This window comes from Chiloscyllium plagiosum, chromosome 15 (genome assembly GCF_004010195.1).
Source record: "Chiloscyllium plagiosum isolate BGI_BamShark_2017 chromosome 15, ASM401019v2, whole genome shotgun sequence".
Classification (NCBI taxonomy): Eukaryota; Metazoa; Chordata; class Chondrichthyes; order Orectolobiformes; family Hemiscylliidae; genus Chiloscyllium; species Chiloscyllium plagiosum.
In genome coordinates this window covers 32,113,698-32,137,578 of record NC_057724.1, presented here as the reverse complement: position 1 = coordinate 32,137,578, position 23,881 = coordinate 32,113,698, and the positions used below count along the sequence as shown (strand labels likewise).

The 23,881-nt window shown below is 38.6% G+C and overlaps 1 protein-coding gene across 1 annotated transcript in view; it reads left to right on the top strand.

The window, feature by feature from the left end:
- Positions 1 to 1,175: 1,175 nt before the first annotated feature.
- The window catches only part of klf5l (Kruppel-like factor 5 like), a 63,273-nt gene continuing 40,567 nt past the window's right edge, over positions 1,176 to 23,881 (top strand). The window contains exons 1-2 of the mRNA XM_043704643.1: positions 1,176 to 1,489; positions 21,558 to 21,656. Coding sequence (XP_043560578.1) covers positions 1,322 to 1,489; positions 21,558 to 21,656 — 267 coding nt within the window. The 5' untranslated portion in view covers positions 1,176 to 1,321. The remainder of the gene's footprint in view (positions 1,490 to 21,557; positions 21,657 to 23,881) is intronic.

The following is a 23,881-nucleotide window of genomic DNA, read 5'->3' as shown; positions in this document are numbered from 1 at the left end:
CCTTCCCATCTTACAGAAAGTTAAATATGGCAATGGTATTGCCCTTAATGGCAACATCGATAAAGAAATGACAAAACATCCATCTGGGAACACTGTTTGCTGCTTGAACTGTCTCTCTATCCTCTTTTAAAATCACACCCTAAAATTTACCTTTTGGTTGACTGCCCTAACAGTTTCTTTTTTGGATCAGTGTCAATTTTTGTCTGTTTACACTCACATGAAATGCCTTGGGACATTTATTAAAATGCCTTTAAATGTGAGCTATTATGGTAAAATGCAGGACAATAGAAGACTTTGTGATCTATATACCTAATAGCAAAGTAAAATAGTAGCAATTTTTATTTTAACTATGCAATTATCTTTTTTCACATTATCTTCTGTCATTTTAGTGCAATTTTCCCAAACAATCACCAATTAAACCTAAACTGTGCACCTTCCAGTTTCTGAGCTTGTTCTTAAATTCGTTGCTAGTAAATATATACGCATACAGATCTGGACACTGAGCAATAATGTAAATACCTTAAACATATTACCGTGAGAAATGCAAAAGATAAAATCTTCAGACACATCCAGTACAGTAATTTGAAGTACCACTTCCCTATTAATAAAGTTTTGTTTTGTTAAAACAAAAATGAACAAAGCTAAGTGATCCCACGGCAATTCAACATTGTCTGCTTTTTTCCATCTTTTAGTTCTTACTGGGGAGCTGATGAACCTGACTCTTACGGTCAGCCCACTTCTACACAGCTACTGCGTTTTGAACAGATTATGTGGCTGCCGCAATAAATTGTTGCTGAGGTTTCAAAGTACAGTGTTTACGATGCGTCTCTTAGATTCATGAATGGAGTGGTTTCTTTCATTGTTTATTACCTCGAGAAGAAACCTAACGCCAAAGTCACATTTATAGCACCATCACTATTCCCCCCCCCCCCCCCAAGAAAAAAAACTTTTCCTAAAAGACACACAGAACTTTGGGTTTCGCAATGGTCGGAATTGCTCAATGTGGGGGTGTAGAGTGAGCACGCTGCTCGCTACCAATGCAGCTCGGGCCCCGCCCCTTGTCCAACCTGAACCCGCCCCTATGTGATTGACAGCCCGGGCCGGGCCGCTATTGGTGGCTGTGCTGTCAATCACAGGAGCGGCGTCCAGGTATAGTTCAGGTGAGTGACAGGTTGAGATCAGATCAGAGGCAGGAGACCATCGCGTTGTGAGGCATTACTGTGGGCAAACTTGGAATCCGTGTCATTTATTTTTATATTGCATTCAGGGGTACACAGACCTATTTAGAAGAAAAGTAGTTACATTAGAAAATAAAAGAGTAATGTCGAGCAGTGGGCTGGCAATCAATGTGCCGAATTCCGAAGAAAACGCTGTCTTTACTCAGCTCAAACCAGTGACCATGGCTGACGGAGCTTCAGAGGAGCAGCCGGTGTTTGAAGACATCAAACCCGCCGTTCGGATGCTGGAGAACCAGCAGGACTTGACTCAGGTATGAGGCCCAAGGTATCTGCTCTCCAGCTGATTTTCTGTTCCTGACTCCCACCACCCACCCCAAAACAAAAACTCTCTCGCTTCCAGGTCTGTCGTGTGGCGAGAGAGCTGACCGCGCCAAAACGGAAAGGTTCTCTCTGTACTCCCCCCCTCCTCCCCTCTTTTTGTTTTGTGAAAGAAGGTCGGTGCAGGGTGTTTGGGAAAGTGGATGGAGTTAGGGGATGGGTCAAGGTGAGAATTCAGTCTGAGTGCAGTGAGGGAGGGCCCCAGGCTCTGAAGGCTCTCTCTCTCTCTAATCCGCGGGATCAACTGCTTCAAATCAGAACAAGTCGGAGGGCGGCCTTTCTTCGTTCGCTGGGCCAGACCCAGAACATTTGAGACGGTGACAAGTGTGGGTTGTACACTTTAGCCAATGATGTCGATTTGAAATATCGAAGAGCTGTGCTAAATAGTCGTGCACTTTTTTTGTTCCCTCGGTACAGTTCTGTAACTGTACCTGCTTACTCGTTTTATTGTCATAAATCTAACGATAATTTTCATTCGAGGAAGTTTAATCTGAACAGCCCCGTTTTTTTCTTTCTGTAGAATGAGACTTTAATACTTAACATTTAAGTATTGAAGTATAAATCTAAGTAATTAAATTAGATCAGAGAGTACTTATAAACAAATTATCGACATAAATTGTTCATTCCGCTATGAATTATCAACAAACAGTATACGTTAATAACTTAGCATTATTTAAAATTGTAATGCACGTGTCAACCCCAAAGAGCAGACACATGTCCGTTAGGAGCCTCTCGGGAAGTCTTCCGTAAAATAGGAAATGGGCACTTAGGACATTTTGCTCGATGGAAGAGACATTAAACAAACAACGAATTTTTTGGGAAATATACGACACAGAAAGTTGAAGTTTCTGATTCTTCTTTGCTCTGCTGTGGGCACTCAGGTGGGGAGGAGTAATGACTTCAAAAGTTTGTGTCAGCTGTTGGAAGTCCGTTGAGCACTTCATGTAATTAGCATAGAATTCGGGAGGTTTGAAGTTACGAAAGCCGTTTTAATTTTAATTAAAATATGATTCTTGTCTCAACACCCCCTCCCCGCCCTCCGTCTGAAATGACAAATAGATATCGGTTTCTGAAAGGCAATATTTTGAGATTTTTCAAACAAGTTGAGAAGGAAGTATCAGGGTTTGGTCAGTGTTAGACTGGAGGAGGGCGTTGTTGTAAATTGTAAAAAGACATCCTGTGACTTGTAGTTCATTTAGAATTTGGTAAAATAAATTCAAAAATGTTTTTGTTATTCACTAATTCGAAATGAATAATTTAAATCTTGTTTATGTTGCATATTCAGTTTCCATTGTTCGCTCAAACCTTCAGAGATTTGGATCTATTAGTCCTTTCTGCAATTTATTTTACAATTTTAAATTATAGGCATGGAGTCCACAGAAGCATCTCGGCTGAGATGAAAAGAAAAATAAGGAACTGTGTGACTCAAATTGAATAGGAGACACAGAAGCTGTGGGACCACTGGTTGTATCATTTCAGGGCTGTGGTCGGATTTAAAATCGTGACTAGAACCAGTTTTCAATCTTCCATTTGGTCTTGCATATTTATTATATTTTTGGTTATAGAGTCCAGAATCAAATTGTCCCAAAGGGTGAAACAAGCATCAAAACAATATAATTTCTGTAAACTGTGTGCAACTCGAATAGTTTTAGGACACATTACTTCCTGTCATATTGATTAAAACATGATAAATATTTGTGCTATTATATGGTTAGGGTACAATGAGTATTCAGGAGAATTTTGTTTTAATCTGTATAGCATTTATACAGAAATGGAAGTGTTGTACTCAATTAATTGAAAACTGAAGAAGATCATGTAATTTGAAAATAACTCCTGAAATGATGTGTTTTGAAAATTATTTTAATCCCTTAAAACAATATTAGAAACGTTTTTTTTTGCAATTTATTTTGTGTATAACGTTTTTCACCATTGTGTGTTGATTTCTTGTGCATATATGCAGCTGTATGTACATTATAGTGTGATATATATACGCACACAAGCATTTTACACATACTGGTGTAAATTATAGATAATAAAGCATAATCACATTGAAGATTTTGAAGTATGTAATATTGTTTGAATAAAGCTTTGTGTTAAGTCAGAGGTTAGGTGATAGCTTGGAGTGATTACGTTCTTTAACTTTTATCTTAGTTTCAGCCCAAGTGTAGTACTAATCTATTGTCATTGAGACTGCATTTTTACATGAGTATGAATCACATTTAAAGATAAATTACAATTAGTTTAGTTAAAAATTGAATAATAAAATTATTCTAGTGTAGTGTTTAATTTGATAAAATACCAAATATTAAATTCCAATTAATTGTATGTCACCAAGTGTTTGTTATATTCATATTGAAATTCTCAAATCCAGCAAATGTCAGTTTGCTTTGAAATCAAAATAAATAGAATCATAGAATCCCTACAGTGTGGAAGCAGGCCTTCAGCCCATCGGGTCCACAACTACCCTCCAAAGAGCAGCCCATCCAGACCCACCCCCATACACTGCCCAGTCCATAGCTAACCCATCTAGCTTAAACATCCCTGGACCCAATGGGTAATTTCAGCATTGCCAATCCACCTAACCTGCACATCTTTGGACTATGGAAGGAAATCAGAACACCTGGGGGAAATCCACTCAGACATGGGGAGAGTGTGCAAATTCCACATGGACAGTCACATCAGGGTGGAATCGAACATGCATCCCTGGTGCAGTGAGGCAGCAGTGCTGATCACTGACCTACCGTGCTGCCCTAAATACTGTAATCCTTTGTTAAAACCTATGCTTTCTTATATTATGTGGAAAAAAACATAGCCAACAATAAATATTTAAAATTAATGTTTAAAGGAAACGAATCCCGCGATGGAACATTTAATAAATGTGAATGTGGCCTGTTATGCATTTTAATGAGGGCAGTTTGGAACTATAATTGTTTGGTATTATCAACACATGATGGAACAGTCATCATGCTGTTTAAAACATCTTTAGGTGTTGAGTTATGAACCAATTTTCAAACTTTGTTGAGAACATTATTTGAAATGTATTTTGTTCATCATTGTAAATGTTAGATCTGTGGAGGGAAAGCAAAGCCAACATTTCGAGTTCAATGACTCTTCTTCAGAACTTGACTCAAAACATTAGCTCTACTTTCTCTTCACAGATGCTGTCAGATCTATTGAGCTTCTCCAGCAGTTTCTGTTTTTATTTCTAGATCTCAGTTCTTCATTTTATTTTTGCTTGGTGAATGTGCTCTTCTTTATATCTTGTAATTCAGTTTGATGCTTTGAAAACTCAAAAAAAGTTTTTCTCTTAATTTATTGTCAATATTTCTAGTAATACTGACCTTTTGTTTTTAAGCATAAATATTAATATGCTGTCAAATGCACCTTGTATTAAAAAATCAAAACAATACATTATTTACATTTTTTGCCTTATTGTAATGATACATTGAAAATTATTATTCATAATGGCTTTAAGAAAAGTCTAAATGTTGTAAATAAAAATGTACATTTTAGCTTAATAAACATCCACATAATGATGTTAAAAAAACACATTATTTTTCTTCAATCGACTAAGTTTAAGCCTTGATACCACCGTATAATTAAAATTTTGCCCATTCTGCCTTATTTTATACTTGTAAGCCCAAACGTCATTTTAAGTGACTTGCAAAACTGTCGATATTCCCAGTCATTAGAGTTTTTTTTATCAAATTAAAAATTATTCATAGACTTTGGATAAAAATAATTCTGCATCCATCACATCCCAATCTATCGCTGAGTCACTCTGGTGGAGATTTATTCACCATTTTTTTCTATTCCTGTTAATGTTACCAAATATTAGTACAGCTGCAATTTTGTGAGATAACATTTGAAAATTCCTAATCAGCAATAACACATAAGATTTGCTTCAATTTATTTGATCCTAAGTTACTCTCAAAAAAGTAACTTGCAAATAAAGAATATGTTTCGTCCAGATGTCTGTGAATTAAATATTTACAATAATGAAACTTTGTTAGAACTACCTGAAAGTTTTGAACTATTCTTCTGCTTTCAGATACATTAATTGTGTTCCTAACCAATTTTATTCTAAAACTAGTTTCACTTAATAATAAATTCGTTGAGAGTTCCAAACCATTAAAAGTTAACATCAACCAGCAAACGTTTAGAACTAGCAAGAGCTGTCTGCCATTGTGAAGGTGATTAATCAGTATAAGACATAATCCATCAGAAAAAAAAATCACTTGTCTTGCATTTTGCTTGTATTTTTTGAGATAAAAAGACATTTAGGTACACATATACTTCAGTGTTACATCACTGACTGCATAAGCTTGACTTTACTGTGTCAAAGTCTCACTCAGGACATGAGAACAGGAATCAAACCTGGCTTCCCAGTATTTCATTGAGGGCATACTACACTGTTGAAGGTGCCAATTTTTGACAGTCCTATCTGCTCTCTCAGGTTTATGTGTAGAGATCTTTTCATACTTTTTTTGAGAAAAAACAGCAGGATAATTACCTCTCATGTCCTGGCTGCACTAATTCAATTAATATTACAAAAACTTATTAGCTGATCACTATGACATTTCTGTTTCTGTGGCCCTGCTCTATGGAAACTACTTGTTATATTTCTTAGATTACAATAAGTGATGACTCTTCAAAAATGCTTAATTAGCTGTAATGCCCTTTCAGGTGCCAATAGATGTTATATAACTGGAAGGTTTTACAAAATGTTTAAATATAACTAACAACCCTGGCAAACTCTGTTCCACGGAGGAGACTAATTTGCATTGAATAAACTATTTGATGTGTGTTGCCCAAGTTCACATTTAACTGCTTTGTAACTGAATCCATGTTTATAACAGATCATAAATTTGTTGGGTTAAATTAGAGTATACAATTTAACTGATTTTGAGCAGGTAAACTTTGGCCAATGCCATAAAGTTCCACAGTTATTGATCTAAGTGAAGCATTTTTAATGGTTCATGTTGGCAAAAACAACTCTTGTTTCTAAAATTAATTCTTTTATGGCCTAATTTGTTATGACATTTCTGTGTAGGAGTTAATTGAAGTCTCCAGAACTTTCTATCATTATAAACTTTCTATCTTTGAAATATTCATTAACATTCTTATTCAGTTACCTGACCTAATTTTCAAAGGTTGTCTATTTGTATATTCTAATAGTTGATAATGCTTCTTAGCAAAGTTTTAATTTTACAGTGATATGCATATATTAGGGCCAATTCTATCCCTGAAACTTGATTGTGTTTACCTCTATAATTTATTCATGAATTTCCTCCCTTTCTGTCATGATAATGGTTACTGTTGTCATATGCCTTCTGGTATCTTGTGCAGATTATGTATAAAAGTATATATCAAGTATGAACAACTTAAATAGAACTACTGGAATTACCACAGCTGAGCCTTATTTCATATTCAGTATAATGTTCTCACGCCTACTGGATGCAGTAGGTATTTAGCAGTAGTCTGTCGTCAAGACCAGGAAGTCTTGATAGTCTTTTCCCTTTCATAAATATGAATAATTAGTTACTGTGGTCATTTCGATTTCTCTAGGGTGGCACGATGGCTCAGTGGTTAGCACTGCTGTCTCACAGTGCCAGGCACCTGGGTTCAATTCCTACCTCAGGCAACTGTCTGTGTGGAGTTTGCAAATTCTCCCTGTATCTGCGTGGGTTTGCTTTGGTTTCCTCCCACAGTCCAAAGATGTGCAGGTTAGGTGAATTGGCCATGCCAAATTGCCCGTAGTATTAGGTGGATTAGTCAGGGGTAAATGTAAGGGAATGGGTCTGGGTGGGTTGCTCTTCAGAGGATCAGTGTGGACTTGTTGGGCCAAAGGGCCTGTTTCCACGCTGTGGGGAATCTAATCTTGACAATTTAGCATGATCTAAATAGTTTAGCACCAATTGTATTTAATAATTTTCTCATTGAGAAGCTCTACATTTTTGTGTTAAAACATCATATATCTGGAGAAAGGCTTATGATTTATCTTGATCTCAGATACTGATCTAAAAATGTCATTAAAATAAAAGTGTTCATGGCCTAGGTAGAAAAATGACAATATAAGAACTAACCTTACTATATTTAATCTGACATGTCGTAAACAGAAAATTTATTATTTTTGAAGAACTACAGAGCTAAATATTATGAATAATTTCTTCTGGGAAACAGAAGTAGCTTGGTCAATCTTCTGAATTGAGTTTCGTATCAACAGAATGCACTGTAACAGCTTCTTTCATTTGTGCATAACCCTGTTTTCCTATCATTATAAGAGTTTTTGAAACTTTGGGAGTGTTATTATCAGATCTTCAAACAATATCTCAGTTAAAATGGTTATTATTATCTTTGAAAAGTTAAAATAATTAGGACTTTAAAGAATTTTACAAATGAAGCTTGCTCAGCCTTTTCTGTATCATGTTATAACTTAGACCAAGTCCTGAGAGTACAACAAAAGTAAACAAAATAAGTGCAATAAAATGACAACTATCTTTGTTAGGCGCACTCACAAAGGCATTTTCAAATTCTACCCACAATAAAGACTTGTCGCTCAAATAAGGTTCAACATACATATGCTTTCAAAAACATGTCGTACATAGCAACTCCAACAATGCTTAGGACACAAGAATTCATAAGGGGAGGCAATGGTATTGTGGGATTATCGCTAGACTATTAACCTAGAAACTCAGTAAATGTCCTGGGGATCTAGTTCCAAATCTTGCCACATTAGATATTTAAATTTGAATTCAGTAAAGAAAAATCTGGAATTAGAAATCTACAGATGACCATGAAATGATTGTTGATTGTTGGAAAAATCTATCTGAGTCACTAATGCCTTTCAGGGAAAGAAATCTGCCATCCTCACCTGCTCTAGCCTACATGTGACTCCAGACCCACAGCAATATGGTTGACTCTCAATTGCCCTCTAAAATGGCCAAGCAAGCAATTCATTGTATTAATCGCTACAAAGTTTCAAAGAAATGAAACTGGATGGATCAGCTGGCATCGACCTAGGCACCAGAAAACACAATGGCAGTAACAGTCCTGCAAAGGGGGCTAATACCAAGATTCAGAGCACTGTCTCATTCACTAACCAATCAACAACCTCACGCAGGGAATCATACCTTACAGATAATGTCCCAGGCACCACATCACCATCCCTGAATCTGACCTGTATCTCCAGCAGGACAGAGCCAATAGAGGTGGTTGCACAGTGGTATACAGATGAGAGGGAGTTAATGTGGGAATTCTCAACATTGACTCCGCACCTCAGGAAGTCTTGTGACTTCAGTTTTACACAGGTAAGGAAACCTCCTAGTGGTTATCATGTACCAACCTACCTTGGCTGATGAATAAGTGTTGAATAGAACAACACTTGGCGGAAACACTGAGGATGTCAAAAGCACAAAATGTCCTCTGGGTGGGGGATTTCAACATCCATGACCAAAAGTGGCTCAGCAGTAGTATTACTGATCAAGCTGATCAGGTTCTAAAGGACATTGCTATTAGACTGGTTCTGCAGCAGGTGGTGCAACAAGAGGGAAAAACATTATTTACCTCATCTTTATCAATCTGCCGGCTGCAGAATGCAACTGTCCATGACAGTATCAGTAAAAGCGACCACTGCATAACCCTTGTGGTGATAAAAGTCCCACTTTCACATTGAGAATAAGCTCCATCGTTTTATGTGGACAGACTTTGAACAAGTCTAGCAACTCCAGACCAGGCATCCATGAGGCACTGTGGACCATCAACAGCAGCTGAATTGAACTCCAAAACAATTTGTAACCTCATAGCCTGGCACATCCCCCACTCAATCATTACTATCAAGCCAAAGAATCAACCCAGGTTCAATGGATAGTGCAGGAGGCATGCCAGAAGCAGCACAAGCATATCCAAAAATGAAGTGTCAACCTGATGAAACTACAAAACAGGACTACTTGCCTGCCAAACAGCATAAGCAGCAAGTGATAGACAGAGCAAAGTGATTCCACAACCAACGGATCAAATAGAAGCTCTTCAGTGCTGCCATATCCAGCCATAAATAGTGATGGACAATTAAACAACTCACTGGAGGAGGAGGCTCCACAAATATCTCCATCCTCAATGATAGAAGAGTCCAGTACATCACGTCAGGCGCTCTCCTATGTTATGTAGGTGCAAAGGTCTTTGCTTTGAGTATTTGAGGCTGGTCATTTGGCTTCACATTTGAAAGAGGTAAGGCTGAAGTTTTTACAGCAAGCTTCAGCCAGAATTGCCAAGTGAATGATCCATCTCGGCCTCCTCCAGTGATCCTCAGCATTACAGATACCAATCTTCAACCAATTCAATTCACTCCACGTGATATCAAGAAATGGTCGGAGACACTGAATACTTCAAAAACCAAGGGCCCTGACAACATTCCAGCAATAGTATTGAAGACATGTGCTCCGGAACTTGCTGCTCCTGTAGCCAAGCTGAACCAGTATAGTTACGACACTGGCATCTACCTGACAGTGTGGAAAATTGCTTAGATAAGTCTTGTACATAACAAGCATGACAAATCCAACCCATTCAATTACCACCCCATCAGTCTACCCTCGATCATCAGTAAAACGATGGAAGGTGTCATCAACAGTGCTATCAAGCAGCACCTGCTCAGGAATAACCTGTTGATTGATGGCCAGTTTAGGTTCCGCCAGGGCCACTCAGCTCCTGACCGTAATACAGCCTTTGTTCAAACATGGACAAAAGAGCTGAATTCCAGAGGGAGGTGAAAGTAACAGCCTTTGACATCAGGACTGCATTTCTGAAGTAGAGGCAATGGCCAGGTAGTATTATTGGTGGACTGTTAATCCAGAGACCCAGATAATGTTCTAGGAACCTGGGTTTCACAGCAGATGGTAGAATTTGAATTCAATGAAAATCTGGAATTAGGAGTCTAATGACAATGAATCCATTGTCAATGGTCAGGAAAATCCAGCTTGTTCACTGATGTCTTTTAGGGAAGGAAATTACCATCCTTACTTGGTCTGGCCGACATGTGATACCAGACGCAAAACAATGTGGTTGACTCTTTACTGCCCAGTCTAGCTAGTGATGCTCTCATTCCATCAATGAATAAAATAAATGAAGCAAGTGCAGCATCAAGAAGCCCTAGCAAAACTCGAATCAATGGGAATCAGGGGATAAACTCTATGCTGGATCAAATCATATCTGGCACAGAAGAAGATGGTTGTGGTTGTTGAAGGTCAGTCATCTCAGCGCCAGGACATCTCTGCAGGAGTTTCTCAGGGTCCCAGGTTCAATCACCTTCAGCTGCTTCAGCAAATACCTTCCCTCCATCATAAGGTCTGAACTGGGGTTTTGCCTATGATTGCAATGTTCTGCTGACATGCATGAATGACATGCTGGAGGAAAACAGTGTCTATGGAGCATGCAGGAACATTGTGATGAAGACTTGGTTGAATGGAAGCACCAAAGAAGCAACTGTTGAGCTGCTGTTGCCAAATAACTTCTCTGACGTTCTAGTTGGGAATTGGTTCTGTCCAGTTTCTTAGTGAAATAGGAAAGAATTGAAAGCTGCATACAAATGAGGCAAGTTGCATTATTAATAACATGTAAATGCACGGAAGTAATGTAGTTACTGCTCATTAGCAAGATTCTGAAGTCACCACTTAAAACTTTTGGAAAAATTGGAAAAATGTTCTTGACATCAAGATTTCTTTTTTTTCTCTCTTTTTTCCATATTTTCCGAACATTCATGCTATTGCCTACAATGCTTAAGGTAGTGGAAAGTTCCACCCATTGTCTTCTCTTGTCCTGTCAATGTTCTCCCTTTTTGTCATTGATGCTGAAGTCTGGTGCTTTTGGTACCAGTACATCTCTGGCAATTTGCCCAATTAGTCACTCTAGTCTAGGTGAGTTCTTACACAATCACAGCTGATCCTTTCCACACCAGACATGCATCTTGCAGTGTCCATAGGCTGGTTGTGCTACTCCCTAGACCAGGATCCCTGTGGTCAGTTGCCACGCCCTTATTGTCACCTTGCCTCAGAGAGCCAACTCAGCACAAACTGGGGCACAGCCCTGGAGTCCCGCACAAGAATGATTTTTTTTCAAAGCAATTGTAAACTTGAACACCTCTGTCCTTGACTGATCAATTTCTGCATGTGTGATACGTTAGAACAGCATAGCACAATGCAGAATTACTATTGGTTAATATATTCTGGAAATGGTGAATGAGAATGGTAACTCATTTGTGACAAAACAATTTCTATAATGTGTAGTTACTGTATTGTATCAGGATGGAAACCAGATGGAAGGGCACAGCTGCATCTGGGGCACATACTAGAAAATAATCACTTGCTCAATTAAATTCTGCATGTTCCAGATGCCAACTGAAATGATTAACAGAAAAACAATTTAACAAGGGGTTGAATTGACGCAGTTTTAAATCAGAATAGAGACAGTATAGGTTCTTTGTTATATAACTTTAGTCAAATAATATTGGATTGACATTATGTGAAAGAGCATTTCGTAGTATATTCCATGCCCCACTACTTTGTTATTGGTAAAATGCAGGTACCGATGCAAGCAGAAGAAAGGAGTTACTTTTTTTCTCTGCTAAGGAATGGAAGCAGAATTGAAATATGGGTCACCAAATTAAGACCCGTGGGACATGTAGACATAAATATCTTTATTAACTCCTCCCCTCCACCATTAGTTGGGCTGCCGCCAATCTGATTTTGATCTTGAAAGCCCTTTTTTTTATCGGATGTTATGAAAATTTATCTAATCTTTAAATTATAGATATATTCTTCCACAGATATTCATCATGATGTAATTAATTAGTTCAATGAATTTGAATTTTTAGCAAAGCAACAACCAAAACTAAGAAATGATCATAGGAAACTCCCAACCTCAGCCCATTTAATGTCAAATTTTGGACTATTAGACATTAGGCTATAAATTACTGGACCTTTCCCTCAGTCTACTAGCTGAGGAATTGCTTCTCTTTATAATAGAAATTTCTTAATTTTGAATGGTGTAGATTTGTTTCTTTTGTCATGAACACATATAACCCATCCAAAGATCAGTTACTCTTATGTTAATAAAATCAGCAAACAGAAAACTGCAAAACCTAATGGATTTATTTATTTCCTAAAAAATCTCATATCATTTTGCTATAATAAGCACACTGGCGAATCCTTACAGCAACACACAGAATACATGGGGTGGCAGGTGATTCACTCCTGAAAGCGTGCTTGTGAAAATTCAATCAGGGAAGTGACCAATCTGAGAAAGGTCACAAACAAAAGCAAATGCAGGAGAGAAGCAACCTGTCATTGAAGAACAAGCAAGAAGGTGAACAGCAACTGTCAGCAAAGTTGTTGGATTGGAGTACGTGGGGCCAGGAGTGGAAGAGGGCAATGGGAAGCAAGGCTGGCGGCCCACAGACCATGGCTGCTCAGTGTGAAGGAATGAGAGTTCTGCATCAGTTGGGGAAAGTAAGGGTGCAAAGTTGGGAGAGGGGCTGGAAAGGGAGGAAAAGCAATTTTAAACCTTTGACAAAGGACTGGTGAATTGTATAAAAATGACTATTATAATAAACTGTATTAAATTAGATAATTTAGTGCTGAACAATTTTATTTCACAGATATTTGCATTTGTCTGTAATTACATCTCAAAGTATCTCACTTACTGTGAATTACTTGAGGTGCAGTGACTGGGTTAAAGGCACATGCGCAATTGTTTAGTTGGGATTTCACCAATCGATGGAAACTGATGCTTATGGTGATTGCTTTTTGTGTAAAGAAGTTTGTATCAGTTTGTTTTTGAAAAAGTCTTTTGTTCCTATCTAATGCCCATTGTGCTGTGCCAATGTAAATACTTTGGTGTCGAGGAACTTAATAGGAAACAGCATCTCAGGACACGATTATTGGCCACCAGCCACATGCTTCCCTTTTCTGTGGACATTGGAATCTGACATTTGTCAACCTCTTGTAACCATCATGGTATCTCTGCAAATTATTTGCAGGCCACTTAGGAAGGGTATATTTGCATTGCAGACTGCACCAGCAACTACCATTAAAAGGTTGTTGCAAGGCAACTTAGTGCCCAAGAACATACAGAACAACTCATGCATTTTCCAGCATCGTGGACCTGCTCAGTTACTGTCTTAGCTATCATTCACTTAGCACCAACTTGTATGCTCACAACTTAGAAGCGTTTTTCTTGCCTGTTCATACTTTTGTGCTTCAACTAGAGCCAAAGGCTATCAAAATTGCTGAATGAATGTGTCTTTATTATAGGAACACAGTCAATCTACTTGTCAGCGAAGTTTTATCCATGTGGGGGAGGGCATCTTGCTGTTTGGCTCACTGAGATGTCCGTATATGCCATGTCATTAGGGATCTGAGTGAGGGTGCAGTCATCTTTATGAATGGCACATCAAGACATCAATCTAACACTGACAGCATGTGCGACCAACAGTACATGTTCATTCAAATAAGTGGTCCAGTTGGAAGGTGATTGGCAGCTAGTCGTCAATCCAGTCAAGATTTCTGTATACCATCAATCACAGGCACAGTCCACACATAGCACAGGGCCTTGGTCATGGTCAGTCATTCAGTTGGGCTGCTGATAGTCAGGGGATTTGTCTGTCTGCAGTCCAGGAGCTGGGCAACAGTCTGCTCTCTCAGACCATCAGAAGCAGACAGAGGAATCACGTACCATAAGTCAGGGAGTGGTTGAAGTTGGACAAAGGACTGAAGCCTTTCCACTAATTTTTAAGGGAAAGTTCTGTAAGAGCAATGAAATGGGATAGCATAGGCATTTGTAGAAGTGGGAACAAGGATGATGATGAGTGGAAGGTGCTTGAAATGTATTGGGGGAGAAAAGTAGAATTGCACCAAAGAGCACAGGAGGGCATAGCTATTGGCCTCCAGTGGGGCAGCATAAAGAAATACAATGGTCACATTAAGAAATAACTTGGGATCTCATGCTGCAAGAAAGTCTGTGAGAGGCAAAGTTTAATGTTGTGGTGTGGTGAAGGGTGGAAATAAGCTGTCACAGTAGTGCGATCTAAAAGGGACATGGGAGCTCTAAGGTTGAACCTGACAGCTAATTGGAACAAGTGCTTTTGGTGTCAGTCATGAGCTGCATTCCCTGCCATCACTTACCATTCACTAGATGCAAAATGCAACATGAAAATGACTGGGACAATGTCCAGAGTGGGTAGAGGCAGTGTCACTTTAATTGGTATAAGTGTGGGTCCATGTTTCCTGGATGCCAGCACGTTGAAAAGCAAATACATGAAGACATTTGCAAACTGCAGCTACATTTTATTTGCAATAACAAGTCATCCATTAACAAGTGCTGGTCACCAGCGATTTATCACATGCCTTTGGTCTTTGCAAATGAAACATTGGCATCTAAAGTGAACTTATCCTCTGGGACATTTTATTTAAATCTTTCTAATGTTAGCAGCAATGACTTAAAAAGAGGCAAATGCTAAACAGAGGCAATACATTACTTGTGCAACTTCCATGAGTGTTGTGTTTTCACCTGTGTGAAAACTCAATCATGCACCCATAAATGCATCAGGACAATGACCATTGTTATCTAATCCAGATCACACTGGTTCATTTTATCTCCTGATAGAGAGGTCAGTGCTGGAGCCCATGCAATAGGAGTCAGAAACATAGTTAGCTTAGGTGCAGCGTGCTATCCACTGCACAAATATGGCACTGAGGGGGCCATTTCACAATGTTGTGGAATTTAATAGGAAGGGATTCCATTCCATTAATGTTCGGGTGATTTGCAATCTTTGTTACTATTCCCTGTTAGTGTGTCCCCATTATTCTGGCAGAGCGATGACTCTCACAACCTGAAGCAATTAAATCTGAAGCCCTTCAGGGTCCAGATGCCCTTCAAGGCTGGTTACTGGGGAACAAAGGCTACCCACTGTGACCATGGCTCGTGACAACATTGCACGTTCTCTGACTGAGGTGGAGCACATGCTTTGACTAGGGTGGAGCAAAGTGTGGAGCTGCTGAAGATAGGGATGGGGAGGGGGTGGTCTCCTGTATTGTCCAGGCAGAGTGTGACACACTGTCCTGGCATCTCTGTAGAACTGGAACAGACAAGAAGGTGATCTAGCAGATGTGAAGGAACTAGGAGAATACGAGCAATCTTCTGAGGAGAACAAGACCTAGGATGCTACAATCCAAACAAGACCTGATGGATAACCCAGCTGCAGTTGATGAGAGCTTGGTGTAGCAGATCATCATGGACTGTTCAGTAGTCATTGATGCTAGCATTTTATTTGCATTGCGGGGACAATCTGCAGTTTGTGTACATTTTGTTGTATTCTGTTTTGCTGGCTGTAAATAAAAACTCACGTTTGGAATTGTCCAACTGCTTATCTGCATCTGATGTTTCCCTACTAGCCAAGGACGAGCTGTGGGTCTCCAGTGGGCTCTGGCGATACTGTAGCAGTAATGTGGAGAGGGTGTTCAGCTAAGGTGTAGCCATGAGCAGGTAAACTGTGTGAGTTAGTGGTTAAACAGTGGTTGCGATGAGTGAATGGAATTGCATGTGCAAGGGATTGTCACCTGTGTGCTATGAGCAGTGTGACTTTGTGGCTGCTATGCATTGCCTTGCCAGTAAGGGCCAACACCAGATTGCCAACAGTTGTCTAGGTAGACAACTGCCTTTCACAAAGGGTACTGGTCATTCAGCAACTATCTGCTATGTGGAAAGATTTTAATGGGAATAGGTTTTAGTAAGATGGCAATAGAATCAGATATAAGGATGCCCTAAGGTTGGAGTCGATAATTAATGAAGCAGGTTTGTAAGATATGGTGAGAAGTCTTCCTCAGCTTAGTGGTGAGAAATCCTCAAAAAAAACTAAATTCAAGTAGAACTTAGCCAAAGCAATGTGAGCATCAGCCCTCAGTAATTAGTAAGTTTGTAGATGACACCAAAATTGGAGGTGTAGTGGACAGCAAAGAAAGTTACCTCAGATACAGAGGGATCTTTATCAGCTGGTCCAATGGTCTGAAGAGTGGCAGATGGAGTTTGATTTAGATAAATATGAGATGCTACATTTTGGAAAGGCAAATCAGAGCAGGACTTATAGACTGAATGTTAGGGTCCTGGGGAGTGTTGCTGAACAAAGAGACCTTGGAGTGCAGGTTCATAGTTCTTCGAAGGTGGAGTCGCAGGTAGATGGGATAGTAAAGAAGGTGTTTAGTATTCTTTCCTTCATTGGTCAGAGCATTGAGTATAGAAGTTGGGAGGTCATGTTGCGGCTGTACAGGGCATTGGTTAGGCCCCTTTTGGAATATTGTGTGCAATTCTGATCTCCCTCCTATTGGAAGAATGTTGTGAAACTTGAAAAGGTTCAGAAAAGATTTACAAGGATGTTGCCAGGATTGGAGAATTTGAGCTATAAGGAGAGGCTGAATTGGCTGAGGCCGTTTTCCCTGGAGCATCGGAGGTTGAGGGGTGACCTTACAGAGGTTTATAAAATCAGACGGGCATGGATAGGGTAAATAGACATGGTCTTTTCCCTGGGGTTAGGGAGTCCAAATTAGAAGGTATAGGTTTAAGGTGAGAGGGGAAACATTTAAGAGGAACCCAAGGGGTAACTTTTTCATGCGGAGGATGGTGTGTGTATGGAATGAACTGCCAGAGGCAGCAGTGGAGGCTGTTACAATTACACCATTTAAAAGGTATCTGGATGGGTATATGATTTGGAAGGTTTAGAGGGATATGGGCCAAGTTCTGACAAATGGGTTTAGATTAAGTTAGGATATCTGGTTGGCAATAATGAGTTGGACAGAAGGGTCTGTTTCCATGCTGTACATCTCTATGACTCTATGATGTCATCACCTTAAAGGAGTTAGATTGAAAAGGGAGCCTCTAAACATAAAATAAAAAAATTAGAAAATCCTATTAGGAAACCAAAGGAGTGGGAACAGGAGTACAGAAATATTTTGCCATACAGTGATAGTAAATATGATAAAAGTAATCTAACCTTGAGGCAGTGCTTTCATTATGAGAATCAGTGGGAACATTAAGCAACCACTATTTACTATTGTAAACGGATGAATTCCAAACTAATTGAATCAAAAGACTAACAGTTGTTTGAAATTGATTGCCAGTACCATCTGACTAAGATAATTGGTTGTTTTTATCAGTCACAACTTCAAAAGCGGATCTAAAAGTAGAACTTCAGGAGAGCTTTATAATTGATTTTAAGAATAAATTGATAAAATTGAGCAATCTAAATTACCTACTGTCCATGTCCATGCTAAATATTTTTCTATTTTTCCATCCAATTAATCCCTTGAAGGGGAACTATTGATGAACATAGGGTTTGGATATTTAGTCAGTTCTTTGCTAATACTTGCTTACATGCTTTGTAAGAAAGAAAATTGTAATTCCCTAATATCAGTGAGATGATTTTTTTTCTGTAGAGGAGCGCAACTTTGTACAGTAATAGATACCAATGGAACGCAAATAAGCCTCTCACCACTCACTAAGTTGTTGGAGAATTGGAGTTTTACTCTCAACTTCAAGAATCTCATTTTTGCTGATCTCACCCTATTTTGCAATTGGCTCACCAAAACCCAAGTTGTTCAGGGTATGGGAACGTACTAGATAGTTTAGTGCAAGAGAGCTGATGCTTCCCCTACATACAATGGCAGTTAGATATAAAAATGTAGTTTACTGGAACAATCCTGGGCCATTTTTTTCAGGGTGGAAGCTGTGCTACTCACTTTGTGGTCAGATAGTCAATTCAAGTAAGTTAATGGCAATTGAGTTTACAGACCACTCGACATGGTGGGAACTGAGCCAATTGTCTTGATGCAACATTCCAGAGGCAGACTAGGCTGAAAATGTGTTGCTGGAAAAGCGCAGCAGGTCAGGCAGCATCCAAGGAACAGGAGAATCGACGTTTCGGGCATAAGGGATCTTCAGGATTCCCGAAGGGCTTATGCCCGAAACGTCGATTCTCCTGCTCCTTGGATGCTGTCTGACCTGCTGCGCTTTTCCAGCAACACATTTTTCAGCCCATACGATGATCATCAAATGAATCTGACATGAATGGGTTGCAGGAAAGAAAGGTACCAGCAAACCCCTCATGGTGATCAAGTATTTTACTACTTCAGTTTCATTTCTGTAAAATATGTTCCCAATGAATTGTCTAAACACAGCTTTTTGTTTTAAAAGTAGTTTCATCTAGATTAATTTTAAATGACCAGCTTAAACAATCAAACTGCTTGATCTGAAAGTCTGACTCAGATTACTACCTACCACAAACCCCAACTGCCAGCTCTGCACCTTAGTAAGATCTTAAACAGAACACAAATAAAGGCTTTTATAAAGAGTGTGGTGTAGCATTGAGACACAGGGACCAGAAGATTCTGGGTATGTCTTTGAGTCTGTTATCTCTGTCAGGGTAATGGTAAGGATTGCGGTTTGCTTCAATGACTTCAGATTAATTTAGGCAGTGGGGAAAAGTAATATGAAATTCGTAGGATTCTGACTTTTTTTTGAAAGAATCCTGCTGGAACTGAACATTTGCTCATCAGTTGCGAACATAACCATACCTAGCTGTGAAAACCTGTTTAATCAGGGTTTAAATATATTTATTTCAGTCTCTGCCAGAGTTGAAATAATTTGCAGCTTTTTACTAACATTGCAACGTGATCAGCAGGAGGTGTTTTGCAGCTCACTCGATGGCTGTGTTTTCAGCAGGGACACACGTGAAACAATGCAGCTGGGCAGCCTGTTGTTTTCTGAGCTAATCAGCCCCAGGGTCTTGGGCAGTGATAGTGACCCTATCTTTGGGTCAGGAGACCTGGATTCAAGTCCCACCTGCCCCAGAGGTGTGTAATAACATCTCTGAACAAATTGATTAGATAATTTTGTTTTAAAAAAAAACCTCTATCCCAACCAGATTCCATAATGGAGAATGAGCAAGACACTTGTTAGACTGCCCAGTTAACTGGCAACCATAGATCTCAATCCATCTCCAGGGCCATTATGCGCTGGCCAACTGAAGATGGGAGGAGTTGATGCAAGGATGGAAAAGGAGAGAGCTGGCTACTCCTTTGTGGATGAGGGGATTTGTCCAGTTCATATCAAGGACAATTCCCTAAGATCAAGTCCTATTTGTGCAGCGTGTGGGAGTATCTGCAAATCATGCAATGGTTTTACCAGTTATCTCACAACACATAAATTCAAGTGGAAACAAGTCTTCCGTTATCCTGAGGGACTGCCTCAGAAGAAAACTGATAAAAACTGGATTCTAGCTGGGAAAAGTCATGAATTTGACAGTTCTGCAGGATCGTTCCTATAGTCCAAACGTGTGTCGTCCTGAATCTTTTCTAAACACCAGCCACCAGTTAATCATTCTGCTACTGCTGTGATTTAATTTTGTTTTCAAAATGATTATGTTAGTTTAACGACAATGACTGGCTGAATAGGCTGGTGCTATTTTCCCTGGAGCGTCGGAGGCTGAGGGTTACCTTATTGAGGTTTAAAAAATCATGACTGGCATGGATAAGATAAATAGACAAGGTGTTTTCCCCAAGGTGGGGGAGTCCAAAACTAAAGGGCATAGGTTTAAGGTGAGAGGGGAAAGATTTAAATGGGGAAATATTTTCATGCAGAGGGTGGTATTTGTATGGAATGAACTGCCAGAGGAAATGGTGGAGGCTGGAGCAATTACAACATTTAAAAAGCATTTGGATGTGTAGGGATGTGTGAAGGGATATGGGCCAAGTGCTGGCAAATGGGACTAGATTTATTTAGGATATCTAGTCAGCTTGGACAAGTTGGACTGAAGAGTCTATCTCCATCCTGTACATTTTTATGACTCCATGTAGGGATCTGTTAGTGGTCCCAGTATTCCAGATCATTCATGATAACAGCTTCAATGATTGATTCATCTGCTTTGAATACAGTTTCTTGTTCTCTTGAATCCAGAACAAGCTTGACTTTAATACTTGTAGGAAGCCAAAGAACCCATTTCAATTGAAAATGGATCAAAAACTATCCTGATCATTGGAAAAAGTCATAAATTGTTAACTCCAACAATATTAATTACTTCCAGAGTAGAGAAACTAGGATATTTTATTGAAGACTTTAAAATTATGAAAAATGTTGATGAATGATGAAAATAATATTTAATCACTGTAGGGGCTTGATTTGTTGAGAAGCAGGTAATTTAATCTTTTATGAAAATGGTAGGTATATTTTTAAAGCAGAGTAAATACAGAGCAATGGGTAGGAGGAAGGAAGTAACATCGCAGCTTTCACTTTTATTTCTTGCTCTGAGAGTCAACACAGGCACAGTGGACCAAATTACTTCCTTCTGTACTGTAAATGTCACAAATTAGAATGGTCCAAGTTTCAAAGAAGAATGTTGAAAGCATTGTGTTACATTTGTGAGGAGATTAAAAATAGTTTAAGAATAAGAGGTCTTTTAAGACAGAGATGAAAGTCTCAAATGTGGAATTCTCTACCTCAAAAGATACTGAAGATATATTTATTCAAGGTTGATTTGGATAAGTTTTTAATAGACAAGGGATTAGAGGGTTATAGAAGAAAAGCAGAGATATGAAGCTAAGAGCACAACCTGATTAGCCTTGATGTTATTGTATGATGCAGTAGACTGAAAAGACCAAATTGCCTCTTCTCCTGTGTTATCAATCTGAGTTACACGGTATAAGGAGACAGATAGTGGATACTGTGGATGACATGCAAAGTTAGAAAAGAGAGAATCTCAGTTGTCTCATTGCCAAAGAGTCTTGTAATGGAGTAGGCCATTTCTTGCATGGTCTCCAAAGTGGTCATGCTAATTGGATTGCAAAACAAAACTCCTGTCTTTCATTGGAGAAAAACTCTCAGACACAGAGCTTTTATAATGTTTGTAATACAAGAAAAATCTAACATTTCAAAGTTAAGTATTTTTAAATTTTCTTTTCTGGCTAGGCCAACATATTTCTAGGAGAAGACAGCATTAAATCGTCAGGTCTACTGAAATCACATTTACTTCAGTTGCTACAAACAACTACATCTTCCCCAAGTCAAGTAAGTTTACATTTTCCTTTTATGTAAATTCTAACTAAATTCATTCAGAAAATGTTTGCAGTGTGAAGAAAGTGATCCAATTTAGCAAATTGATGTTGATTTTCATGGTATAATGTGGAATTGCAGATTGTGATCTTGCGATCCAACAACAATTTATATGATGCTTACCACATAAATCAATGGTGTACAGGTAGAAGAGAAAGAACTGAATGTGACGTGTTTAAGTGTGAGGAGCTGTACTAAAATAATACAACTTCTAATGTTTGAAATATTCTAATAAAGAACATGCATTAATGAGTGGTCTAACAAGTTTTGGAATTAAATATTGCCAGTTCTGCTCAAATTGTTGTAGTTTAATTTTGTTAAAATGCACCTTTAAGTGCTTGAAAATGTAAATGTACATATCAGTAGTGATAAAGGTCTGTTGGTATGTGTATATCTCTGCAATTCCTGTGATATTTTTCCATTACATACCAGCAAAAACCATGTTTACGAACAGATATCTGGTTGTTAAACTTTGTCATTATGTACTTAATGCTTTTAGTGATATGTTCTTAACTACAGTCAGTGATTGTTGGATTCATCAAAACACAATTATCCATTCATTATTCCTACTCTAGAAGGACGCCCATAGATAGTTTATAAATTACTCATTTATTGCTTCTTTCATTCGTAGATTAAATGTAAGAGAAAAATAAGTTATTTGATCAGATTTCTCTCATGTAAATATCTCAAAACATCTACTAGAATCAACTGAGCACTTCACTGTGACATACATTTAACAGTTGGAGTATTTGAGAACTGCTGAATTCAATAGACATGCAATCTATTTTCTGAAGCTGTGTTAATCAAGGTGAGTGTTCCTACGGTTATGCAGAAAGGACAGATCTCATTCTGCACTTCCACAACACATTTTTGATCCCCGTTTTCCCATGCACATAACGTCCATGTAAAATGAATAAATTTAGTCTAATATAATTTTAGTAAATAATACATAAATAATGTTAATTATGTCTTGAATTCTTAGCCTGAAATCTAATTTGATTGAAGGGTGCACTCAATGTCTTACGATTCGGGCAATATTAAGCAGTTAGAAGTGGTCCAGAACTAAAAAGCGATATTAAAGTTTTGTCTACTACTATTTTCTCTGCAAAGCTCCAACTTACAACAAACGGAAAGTCATGATCTGCTCTACACCAGAGGATGATATTATAGTCTATTTTGAGGAGATCAAAGTTTGGGTGAAGATTTGTAGCTCGGGTGCTCGTTGTTATGGTTCTGTTCGCCGAGCTGGAAATTTTTGTTGCAAACATTTCGTCCCCTGTCTAGGTGACTTCCTCAGGGCTTGGGAGCCTCCTGTGAGGAGAATTATGACTTTATCAATAGTTTTTGAAAAGCAGTGACAAGAGCTTCACATTTAAATTCTGCATCAGTATTCAATGGAATACGTATAGGTACAAGCTGTAGTTCCTGTGCATCATCATATGGGACTTCATCACACATAAAGCATGATTACAAGCATGCTTTCAGCTGGTATGATTGTGTTTTCAGCACAGAAAGAGCCATCATGTTTGACCTGTCAGAATTAATCAGTCTCTGAGTCCTGAACCTGAGTGAACTACAAGGCAACAGGAACACACAAAACTACAGAATATTAAGTCAATGGAGCAAATATTATATGCTTTATGAATATCATGTGAATATTCTTCAGAGATGGCATTACTATCAATATTTATTGAAATATAGTGACCAAGTAATTAATTTGAGTATGTTTAGTAAGGGAGTTGGTATGAGAAGTGGAAATAACAGTATGCGGAGAATTAGTGGGACAGCTTAATTTCACATATAAAAGTGGCAAGAGGAATTTTTTCTTTTAAACAGAGAGGGGTTAAGATCAGGAATGCACTGCCTAAAAGTAAGTTTTTCTAAAAGGTAATGGAATTGACATGAGAAAATACAATAGGGAAAAGATAAGAGAATGGGACTAACTGATTTGTCACAGCCGACGTTGTGCAACCATTCAATGATTCAGTGACATATTCTGATAATCAGCAATAAAAAAAAATTATAAAACAGATAGTTATTGGAAAACACACAACACTTTCTGGCAAAACAATGTTTAACAGCAAGTTATTGTCTACGTATTGTAATCCCTAAAAACAAATGCATTGCATTTAAATCACATCCTTCATGATTGCAGGATTTCTAATGCCTTTTACAGCCAA